Here is a 12147-nt window from a genome sequence, read left to right as displayed (position 1 = left end):
TCTCCCACAAACCTGGAAATCTTACGCATTGCAATAACCTCAGAAGCTGTTATTATACTTGTCTAAAAACCTTAGGCATCTGTTTTAAGCAAATATTGCTATTATTTTTTTAAAACACAGCAGTAATATATAAATAATATTTATAAAATTCATTCAGACTCTTGTACATTTGTAACTATACAATTCATTTTTGTAAATTTTATGAATATACTTTATTACAGAAGATTTAAGTTTTTACAGTCACTTAATATAGAGATTATGCGTTATTTATTTCTAAAATTTTTGATTTATCTGTTTTTCCCCCAAGCACATTAAACCCCATGTTTTCTGATTCATGTTTTCCTTTCTTCTTCCCAAATTGTATTTCAAAAAGTCAGTAAAGCTTGTATTCTGATTAAACATTCATACATGAAAAATGTGGTCTGTTTGTGAGGTTTCATTTTTGCTTTTGCCTTCGATTGCCCATAACATTTCAAATGCAGTAAGAAGACATACAACTGGTACCATAACTTCTGCATTTAGGGCAAAATGGATTATGAGCTATATATGTATATAAACTATTACTTATAAGTTTGAAGCACTCTGCTAATTGAGGTCCTGATTTTCTATTTTGCCTTGTACGTGCGTTTTAATCTAAATGGATCACATTTTCCCCAGTGTTTGAATTTCATATAGGAATTCTCATTTTTCTATGACAGAGCAGTAGATACTGTAGAAAAGGGTTTGGCTGGAGACACTAGCAATACTATGTCCTTTTCCCATTTTTCCAGAAAACAAATGCAGGAAATGATTAGTAAGATATGATACTCATTTATTATTGCTTTTTGTATGTGCAATTAAAAAGACCATCCTCACATGTTGGGTTGAGTTTTTTTCTATTTCATATTTAACTATGTTTCTCCCCCCTCCCCATATTGTTGTGGATTACAGTTACCAAATGTGTAAGTAGGAATGTATCATCATAATCTGAAGGTCAGAGATACAACTTTTGTCATCTTCATGGCTAAAATTGCTTTATTTTCTCTCACACACTCATTCATTCAATGTTCATGCTTCTTTCAGCACAAGCCTGCCTTCTTTACTGTCCCGCAATTTATCCTTTCTCAACATTTTGCACTCTGTGTATCAAGTTTGCAGAGGATGTGTATGAATGTGTGCAGTGACTCTAATACTGCTTTGTAAGCTTTTTAAAAAGTTAAAATAGCCCTTTCTGTGCGAGTCACAGAATCACAAAATCATAGAATAATGGAGCTGGAAGGGGCCACTGAGTCCAACCCCGGCTCAATGCAGGAATCCAAGTCAAACCATCTCTGACAGTTAGTTGTCTCATTTTCTCTTAAGTATCTCCAGCGTTGGAGCACTTACCACCTCCCAAGGTAATGGGTTCCATTATAGTACTGCTTTAAAAGTTAGGATGTTTTTCCTGATAGTCAACCAAAATCTGGCTTCCTGTAACTTGAGCTCATGTTTGTAATCCATATTCCTGAGACGTAATGAAGTAAAACACTGTGTGCTTTCCCTATAGTCTATGTTGCTGTCTAATCTGCTTGCTGTTCTGTGTTTTAGGGAAATTTACTTGGAGGAGGATTGAAGCTAACATCAATACAGCAATCTAAATGAAAGAAGAGATATTTAGTTGGCAATTCGGTGCCTATTTGCATATTAGAGTAACTCTGGGAAGACAGTTTTCCTAGATAGACAGGATTGTGGTGTAGTACTGCAATCCTATAAACATACCTGAAAGAAAGCCCCATAGTATTTTCTTTTAAATTTATAATATCACACTATTCACGTTTCTTTTGATGGAAGATTATGAAGAAGATAGTGGCATGAGAAACAAAAGATGTATTTTCCCTAGCACACATGCATGTAGACGTGTGCATAAAATAAAGCAGCATGCAATACATATTTGCTCCTGTGACATTTCAGTGAGACTTATTTTGAACTTTTTGTTTATATAAAAGCTGACTGGATAGCTCAAAGGCTTAGGTATCTGGCTGTGGAGCCAGAGATTGAGAGTTGGAGTCCCCACTGTGGCATTTGGGAGAAGAGCTGGCTTGTGCAGCCTAGCCTGTGTGGTCTTGAGCAAGCTACCCAGTCCCAGAGCGCAGTAGTGGTGGCGTTTGTTGATCCACTTCGGGTGGCATATTATGTCTTGTTATGTTTGGTTGTCATGACTGAAACCGTAAATCAGTTTGTGCTGTTCATGCGTATGTGTGCATGTATACGCATATGCCCCTTTATGCATCCACAAATATCATGTGTGAGTCTAGTATTAGGGGCAAAACAGAGGCTTAATATAGCTTGCTAACCCATGCCTCCATCACGCCTTTGATCCTACCTGAGACATCCTAAGTTCTCCAGCTGCCTGAGATGAGAGGCAAAGATGTCACTGCCACATCACATAGGAGCTTTTCTCTCACCCCTATGGTGTGCGTATGTGCAGGCACTAACACTCTTGACACATGTGGATCAAACTACCCAGCCGCATGCTCTGCTCTACAGGAGAGGGGAACTTCCTCCCCACCATCAGAACCTTGTTCTTTAAATGTTTCATAATCTCAGTAATTGACTAGCCTCAGTAATTGATTGGCCTCAGCTCATTTCTCCTCTCTGTTCTACCACCATAGTTGCAGTAAAAATAACTATATAGTGATGCCTTGAAGCACTAACAGTCCTGTGTATGTTTACTCAAAAGTAAGTTCCTTGCATTGAAGGTGGATTACTGTCTAGTAAATACTGTACATGTAAAATTGCAGCCAAATAAATTTTATTGTAGACATGCTAAGCATTTCTTTATATTTTGAAGTACTGAGGAATTAGTAAGAATCATCTCTCTTCCTTTTTCTTCATAATAGTCTCTGTGCATCACACATATGTGTTTATCCTGCACATGCCTAGATATTAGAGTTTTCTATAGCTGAAGTGAAAATGGAAGTGTTTGGCAGGAGCCCCATCTATCTCAAACTAGGTAATACAAGCACAGGGCTCCTTCCTCACCCTCAGTTCCTTTCTGTCTGCTAGATGTTTCAGTAGCCTCAAGTAGATCCTTCTGCTCCTCTCACTGCGATCACTGGATTACTGTCTTTGACTTTCTTCTCAACTCTCCGTTCACATCTTCCCTGGATCACATCTCATGCTTTTTCAGCTTTGACTTTGGGCTAGTCCTTTTACACTGCTCCCTTCCATAATGGCCTTGAAGGCCTTCTTTAAAAAATGCACATTATGCAGTGGTAAGATCCTTCACATTGATGAACACTCAGAGTGCTTATTCTGCCTCAGTGAGGATTATGTTAAGAAGTGCTACTGTTGCCAGAATCATTCAGAACCAGACCTTCAAAATCAGCAGTTGTATTTTTCTCCATCTTCGCAACTGTCCATCCACTCCTTCACCATATGCTTTTGTGGGTGACCAAAATGCCTTATCCCCAGCTGATGATATACAATCAAAAACTGGCCAACTGTGTCATAGAGCAGCCGTTTCTGGCCATGAAGCTAAAGCACCTACAGATACAGTCATGGACGTGATTTTCCATAGGGTGCAAGCTAAGGTCCAGTTTCCAGTGGTCATTCCAGTCTTTTCCTCCTTACTTCAAATGGCCAGACAGTCCTGGTAAACACCACCTTCCATAGCATCCACTTCCTGCAAATTAGAAACTTGTAGTCACGGAAGAGGGCTAAACCTTTCTGTTTAAGCCACCCAATCCATCACTGTAGAAGCATCACGGAGTCAATCCTAGGAGAAACCTAGGTCAACCTTATTGGATTAAAAAGACAGTAAACTCGATGCCTTTGACACGGAAAATATTCAGTGGTTGCACTCTTATTAAGCTTCAATGATTACCAGACATTTAATTGTCTATCATCAGTTCCTGTGGGAACAAGTAGCACCAATTCTTGATAAGCTCCCCAGCGATGACTGCCAGAGGAAATCCTTTTGACACAGGAAGTAATGCTTCCTCCTAAGAAGAGATCTCATGAACTGCAGGAATGCTTTTGACTCAACCGTTTTGGAGACCAGGCCTCATTACTTCTTATCTCCATCCCGGAATGAAGGTTACCACAGACACTTAGGTCCTCCAAATTAAATGAATGTCTCCAACAGTTAGTTCATCCATTTCAAGTCTTTAGTACCCATGGGCCTTCTCTGAGTCAACCCACCTTCCCCACATTGCACTAAGAGATCAAATAACTCTTTGCTAAAAGGATTAAAGAACTAATCATCATCACACCCCAAATAGCTTCTTTTCTTGATACTTCATGGTACCTCCCAAAAAAAGATGGAGGGTTCACCTCATACTGGACCTCCAAACACTCAAGACTTCCATTGTCACTCCAAAATTCAGAAATTCTTCCTCTTCTTCACCACAGAGATTGGTTTGTCACAATATATTTTCAAGATGTCTATTTCCACATCACCATCTATCCCAACCAAAGATGATGTTTCTTTCAGTTCACTCTTGAATCCTTGATCTTCCAATCTCATGTTGTCTTCTTCGACCTTGCCACCAATACTTGGGTGGCATGTCCATTGTCAGTGCTCACCTGTGCATCCAAGGTAGTTGCAAACATTGATGACTGGTTGGTGGCTATACTGCCCAAGGTCAAGCTTTGTGTCTCCCTCCATCACATGCTCATCCTTCTGACCAGGATAGGACTTATGAAGAGAGACATAATCTGTGCTACCCAGTTTATTTAGGTAAAACGTGACAGCAGTGTTGTCCATGAAGACTTGAATGGAGTGGCCTGTGAAAATGGGTTTGAATGCTCAGAGAGTCTTCCCAGCTACCTCATGATTAATGAAGACAAATCACACCTCTCTACCACTAGAAGGGTTGATTAGTTAGTGCGGTACTCAAGTCCCTTCAGGCATGAACTTTTCTCCCACAGGATTGCTTGTATACTCTCATCAAGACCACTCTCCATGTCCTGGCCTCCTGATGGCAACTCTGCTACTCCATTTAGTGATGTTCATGGTGGCCATCACAAATGTCTTCCGACCAGGCTGTATCTGAAGCCCCTTCAGTACTACCTCTTGTAACGGTTTGGCCCCCTTACTGATATGCTGAGCAAGCAGGGGAGTGGTTAATTTGCCAGTATTGTGAATTGGTTCACTTATTAAACCACTGCACAATATTGGCAAAGTGAAAGAGGCAGGTTTGCTTTGGATCAGTTTCAGTGTTCACACACTCTGGAACCAACCCAAACCAGAATGATTCTACCCACACCAGAAAGGTAGAAGCCCCTGACAAGGGCCAGAAAGGTGCAGATAAGGAACATTCTGCAGGAGAGTTGGTGTGCTGTAACAAAGACATCATTTGATTTCCATCTTTAAGAGTGCACCAGCCTGTCTCTCCAAACAATGGGCTAAACAGCTCATGTGGTCAGCTTTATGGTGTTTTTTTTTTTTTAGGAACACTGTGTGGACGAAAGATTCCTGCAGCTGGGGAATCTTTGGGAAGTTTTCTGCCCTCCAAAAAAACAAAGAACAAACCCCCTTGATGTTTGTCGGGAATATTCAGATCCAGCGTCCCTGCCCTGCCCCAAATAAAAATAAAAAAGCCCAGTACTGCAGGAGTGACTTTATTGCTTTAGCAGTAGAGCAATAAAGTTCAAGTTCAGAGTTAGAAAGCATGGGTTCTGTTTGGATGTGACCTCCCTGGGTATGAATCAGAGTCTCGCTCAGACTGCCCACTATATCAACCTTACTGCTTATTAAAGGAGTAAAACAGTTAAAACCTGACCCCACGCACACAAGGAAAATGGGTAAAACAGAACAGAAATAAAGCAGAAGATTATAGCAGAATGTGGATCAGCAAGGAAAGTGTTTGCACAGCACCTGGGCCATTAGGGCCCGGCTGAGTCAGAGACCATTCTGGATTCTCTGTCAGCCATGAAGAGCTACGGCCATCCCTCGGCAGGTCTGATAATGAAAATGTGACTGTTCTCACTTACAGCACGTTCTGAATGTTTAGTAGAAATTCATCTCAAAAGCAATACCATAATACTTGTTTAAAAGGACCCTGAATCAAACAGTCCAAAGATTCAAAAAAGAAAGGGGGTGTATGTTCTTAGTTTAAGAACTAAGTTGTTCCAAGTTTTCCTTCTCCTTTTCTGTGCAGTGTTTGCATTCAGAGAGGATGAATACTCACAAATTCTTATATAAATATATGCAAATACATTTATTAATATAAGGAATGCTGGGAATCAGTTATTGCTTTCTTTATAAATAATACAGGCTTACGTTTTAAAGATATTACTTCCTCCAAAATGCATTAGATAGCTGTGAAAAATTACATTTTTCTGGATGGTAATATCTTTAACTAGATTTGAAGCACTAACAACATTTCCTATGTAGATAGTATTTTTATTTAATACAGGTAACCTTTTTATTACAAATCACATTGTTTCTCTGGAGATTACCATCAACTATCATAAATACTGTAAAAGGAGGAGGAGAGGCATCCGTCACTTGTGCTGGGTAGCGTGTTGAGTGGATACATGGGTTCAGTACACCAGCTTTGACGAGGCTTCAAAGAGATACTTTATTAGCTGGTAGCATCAATATAGTTGGCTTGTCTCCTAATATGCTTTAGTTTCAATTGAAATTTGACTCTGAGTGCCCCATCTGTTAATGATTAACTTTACAATGACCTTGCAAGTATCTCAACTGACTCCTTGAGTTTCAAATTCAGTCTCACAACATCCGTAACTCAGTGCAACAAAATGCAAAATCTTATCCTTCTAACTTAGTCAGATGCTCCAGTTAGAAGAGGACACACACACACAAATTTTGTGGTACTGTTCTATTTATGTTTTTTGCTTAAAACTGGGGGGAGGGGAGTTAGAGGAGAGCTTTTCGTCTTTTTTTTTTTATCTCCTACGATTCAAGTCCTGTCCTTACCAGCAGCTGTGCAACTATCTCAACCCGTGACACATGTTAACGGTAAACTGTAGTTGCCACAAGAAGAGGCCGCTGTGGGAGTACAGTATGGGTTTATAATGAGTATGCTTTACAACCCCGGAAATGCCCCTGAAGGATATTCAGTACACCAGTTGTGTAATTAACACAAGTGGTCAGTTTCAATGTCAGCTAACTAGGGTTACTGGCCAGCTTCAGGACTGTTTAGAGCAGGGGTCTCAAACATGCAGCCCCGGGGGCCATTTGCGGCCCGCTGGATGATAGTTTGCGGCCCCCGCCCTGCCTGCCCACCCAAAGCGCCCACGCGTCCTCTGCTGTCAAGAGTTTTTTAAAAAGCCTCACCTCGCTCGCCGGCTCTCTTCCAAGACAGCGCCTCTGGCACCCTCCATCCGGAACCGCAGCCTGCCAGCCAGCCTGCCTGTCTGCCAACTGGGGGCCCTCAGAGGAAGATTGCCGGACCTCCGTGTATGTGTGTTTGTGTGCGTGCATGCACACGTGCACCTGTGGGCCCCCCACCCTGTTATGTTTAATTTCGTGGGGGCTTTTCTGTGGGGAAATTGTATGCTTTTACAATGTATATAGCAGACATTGTTTTTGGGCCCAGGTCAGTTTTCCAGTAAGGATGATCATTAACCTGCTTTGGTATCTAAGATAATTTCCTGTCTCTGGGTAAATTGTATTAACTTCATGTGTATTTAAAGGTGTTATCTGTCTATGTTTACCCTGCTCTGTATTCAGGAATGTTTACCCTGATTGTGTATTTAGGATTTACATGCCTCTGTTTACCGACCCCTCTGTTTACCATACTTGTGTATTCAGGATATTAACCGCCTCTGTTTAGAATAGTTTTTGATTAACTTGTTCAAAGGAAGATCCCGATAATAAACGGGGGTGAGGCGACGGTCTGGGAGAGTTCTCACTGAACAGCATGCTACACAGCACGCTGTTTTAGTCCATCCGGATCCCGCCCTGCAAACCACACTCGAGTGTCCCGTCTCTTCTTTTCCCCCTTGCTGGTCAAGGGGGAGGCTTCATCTACAAATTCCTGCACTGAGGCTTCATCTGCAAGATCCCTACTTCCCCTCATCTTGCAGATCCCAACACTTTTCTCCTTTGGCAAGGCGATTCTATGAGGGGTATTTTTTTAAAAAAAATTATGTCGTGCCCTCCTCTCCCCTGGCTAGGCGGTCACTACCACTTCCTCCCTTCTCTGCTTCTTCATCCTCCTGCTGCTGCTTGTATTGAAGAAGGAGCTGGAGGGGGTCGTGGCCGGCGAGGAGGGCTCGTGTGCCCCTCCTCCTCCTCCTCCTCGGAGCCCCAGCCGGGCTAAGGAAACTCCTGGGTAGCTTCCTCAGGCTGTTGCTCTGCTTGGCAGAAAATCTGATGTGGCCCAGCCTCACCCAGATTCTGCCTCCAGTGGCCCCCAGGTAGATTGAGTTTGAGACCCCTGGTTTACAGTTTTACCTGGACTGAATGCCCAGCCATCTGCTTTTTCCGTATCCATTCTGACCAGAATGCTGATGTCTGCTTCACATGGCATAACCATGTTTCTTATGACTCAGACATGTCATAGAATCAGATAGTTGTAGGGCTGCAGGGATCATTGAATCTGCATGATGTACAAACCTGAATCGAATTGGTCCAGCCTCTTTAAAGCCACACCGGCATTTTTTCTCTCTCTGCCGGTAGAGCGCTGCAACTTTTTCATGCTGGGAGGTTTTGATTGGGCATCTTCCCCTGCAGATGTTGTTGCAAAGATGGAGGCGTGTCTGTGGCACCAGCATTCATCTTTCCTCCCCCAAGCCCCTGGAGACCCCCAGAGAGGAGAGTCAGGGAAGTTCTACCTAGCTTCCCTGCAAACAATAGCTGGTGCATATGTGTTGGCATATATTCCCTTCTCTGGGTCCTCCTGAACAGCATCAGGGGACATTTGCCTCTCTTCTCTCCCCCACCTCCCAGCATCCTGGCATCTATCCAACATATCCACCTACCCTTCCTGTGGCTCTTTCCTGGCTGCATCTTTACGAATCCTGCCCCATCTGGGGGATTTCTGAGATACTTGTTACTTTCCAAAAAGTAGTCCCTTGGGTAAACTGCTTAATTGAAGTTAGACTTTGTGAGTCCTTGTAAGTTCAGGCAATTGTATATATGTTCCTGTACAGTATATGTTAAAATTTTGTAGGAATATTTGATTGAAAGTGGTTTTCTTAGAGGTGAATGTTAAGATGGGGTGTAACAAGGAGATCCAGTGAACACACACATAGACATTTTCTCCTCTCCCTGGTCATCATCTGATTTTTTTAATTTATTTTTTATTGCCTTCGAGTTTTGTGCTGGATCACCTCTGCACATATAGTGGTGTTGGGTTTTTTTAAGGGACAGGACAAAGATGCAAGCAAAACAAAATGAAAGAGGATGCCATGGAATGTGTGTATTTGAATGCCAAGTTGCTTTACAACAAACCATAGAAGGAAATCTAAAGGTGAGAAGGGGGCTGGAATGCCAATCACAACATGTCCTGTGTGAACCCTGAACTCCCGAAATGTTCGGCAGCCCCTGTGTGAATGCTGATTACAATTTTAAACACAATAGAAACTTCAAAGCAAAGCAAAAATTAGTCCTTCTGATTCAGCATTTCAGTTTAGTCACACCCAAAGTCTGAGTTTGGGCAATACTTTTACTGGATCACTAAAAAGTAAGATGAGCTTTTGGGTTGTTTAAAACTCTTCATTAGAAAAATGAAGAGGTTCTCGTGGTCCCACCACCTTCACAGGTGCATTTGGTGAGGACACAGGAGAGAGCCTTCTCTGTTGCTGCTCCCAGACTCTGGAACTCCCTCCCACAGGAGGCCAGACTGGTCCCATCTTTGCTGTCCTTCGCAAGCAAACAAAGACCTTTTTCTCCGGGCAAGCTTTTTTCCTTAGGGCTGGCTGGCTGAGTGGGATGTTTAAATGGATTGTTGTGCCATACTGCTTTGAATGTGTTTTTGAGATTGCTTCTGTTTATTGTATTTTAGTATGGTATTTGTTTGGTCCTTTTTAATATTTGTATATTTACTGTTTTTAACTTTAAATATTGTCTTTTAATGATGTGAGCCAACTTGAGTCCTTTTTAAGGAGAAAGTAAAGAGTAAACAATATTTTAAATACCGGTTAATCAGTCAATCAGAGGATTAAAGCAAATAGTTCATGGTTGGGCCTGATATAATGATTTATGAAGCCAGATTACCAGCAAGGTAAAATGGAGTTTAGAGTCCACATGAGACAGAGGTGACAAAGATAACCATTTTTACTGATTCCACTTTCAGTACAAAACATTATGGGTTCCATGATGGAGGGAAAAGGTTGAGATATACATGCATACAACTCTTTAATGTGCACCTGAACCATAGCCCAGCAAATCTGATCTTGAATTACTTGAAATGGCTATTTTCATAACAGTGTTCGAAAGCATGTATTTTCTGAGTGTAGGTTTCTTTCCATCTCTTTTTTAGCAGCTGAAAACAATTCAGTGTTTCTTTCCTTCTCCCTTTTCCCCACTCCTTTTTTTTCCAATCCTCCAGGGAGGAAGTTTTGACGTTGCAGAGAGGATGTTCCACAGCATTCAGAGCGCGTGGGAGTCAGCCTCCAGAGATAACATGACTGATGTGAGGGAGCTTATCCCTGAATTTTTTTATTTCCCTGAATTCTTAACAAACTGCAACCAGTTTGAGCTTGGTAAGTATGATTGCTGTGCTGACTTTCCATCTGCAAGTAATTTCAGACCAATATAATTTCAAAGAAGATGAAATGAGTAGAGACATCTGTTTTATTTCATTTTTGTACGCCTGTCTGCAACCCAGTCACCAGATCACTGTTTTGGCACCATTTTAAAAAGACATCTTCTCTACACTGTTGAGGGATCATGTGGTGAATGTGATATCATAGTGCCATGTACACAGTCAGATTTTCTATCATGTTTCACAGTGGAATATAAATCAGGATGCTCCTTAGGACATATGGACAAGCACATATCCATGTGGATGTAGAAATCTACATTTCCCCACATGTAGGCAGTCGTGGAAGAATGCGAACCCTGCCATAGACCTAACAACATTGTCAGAAGTGTGATTGTAATGGGCATAAAAATAACTACTATTTTCTGAGTTTTTAGGAACTCAGTTTGGTTAACTAAGCTCTGATCTTGAGCCTGGCGGAGTCTGTCCTTCAAGGACAATGGGCAGCCTTCATTCTTCACCCCCAAAGGTGTTTGAGCTTTCAGATCTGGTCAGTGCTTTCATCGAAAGAGAAAGGCATCACAGTGCACAGCAACCCAGAAATTGCTCCTCCTCAGTGCCCCTCACCAACGTGGGTCTCAGGATGATGTTGTTGTTGTTGTGTACTCTTGTTCTCTTGCCTTGAGTGTATGGTTCATTTCCTGGTTAGCAGCTGTCCTCTGGCTCATTTCTCAGTGGTTGCTACTGCTTAGACTTGGGAGCTGCTTAGTCCAAAGGGTGATGGCTTCTCGTTATGCTTTGAGGAGTGTGTTTCCACTGATGTCCTAAGGGCAGTCTGAATCTTGATCTAACTACCTGTGCATTTTTCTAGGTATTATGTGGTTTCAGGTAAAGTTTGTATACTACACATTCAGATGAAGTTCTTACAATACACTAACCACATTCTGGATGTGATGACCAGTTCCTTTCATTTGTCACTTACAGGAAGCTTACAGGATGGGACCTCACTGGGTGATATACAGTTGCCCCCATGGGCAGAAGGAAATCCTTATAAATTTATTAGTTTGCACAGACAGGTCAGTACAAAAACGCCTGCAGTATGGAACTTTATAGATGTGAGAGCTGACTAGGTGCAAAGCAAACCCTCTTCAAGTCAGATACCTGCTAGATTTTTTTTTTTTGCCTGCAGGTGGCAATGGCTGAGGAAAGGGGTTTAAATGCTAATCTCTTTAGCTGCTTGCCACTCTTTACAGCCATCATTATCCCAGTAGCTGCTGTATCAACTCTCCTGACTCCTTTTGCATTCTCAGTCTTCTCAAATGATCCCAGACATTCAGAGATCACAGATGTTATTTGACAGTGTACTAATGCTGTAGTTAAACTACTGCACCACGAGGCTCCTAATTTAGGCCCAGGAAGTTCTGTTTCCCCCTCGTCTTCCCTGTTGATGAGTGTATCTTGAGCAGTTACTTTGAGATCGTATGAAAATATGGCCCAGTAACAGGTAGCC

General features: G+C 41.9%; 1 protein-coding gene across 6 annotated transcripts in view; it reads left to right on the top strand.

Moving 5' to 3' along the window:
• The window catches only part of WDFY4 (WDFY family member 4), a 229534-nt gene that overhangs the window by 190208 nt on the left and 27179 nt on the right, over nucleotides 1–12147 (top strand). For all 6 annotated transcript variants that reach the window (XR_013543668.1, XM_072994857.2, XM_078390636.1 and 3 more), the window contains 2 exons: nucleotides 10485–10638; nucleotides 11622–11713. Coding sequence is in view for 5 of the 6 variants with exons in the window: in XM_072994857.2 (XP_072850958.2) it covers nucleotides 10485–10638; nucleotides 11622–11713 (246 nt within the window). In the remaining variant the exon portion in view is untranslated. The remainder of the gene's footprint in view (nucleotides 1–10484; nucleotides 10639–11621; nucleotides 11714–12147) is intronic.

The sequence above is a fragment of the Pogona vitticeps genome, chromosome 3 (genome assembly GCF_051106095.1).
Source record: "Pogona vitticeps strain Pit_001003342236 chromosome 3, PviZW2.1, whole genome shotgun sequence".
In the NCBI taxonomy this organism is placed as follows: Eukaryota; Metazoa; Chordata; class Lepidosauria; order Squamata; family Agamidae; genus Pogona; species Pogona vitticeps.
This window is presented reverse-complemented; position numbering and strand designations above follow the sequence as displayed.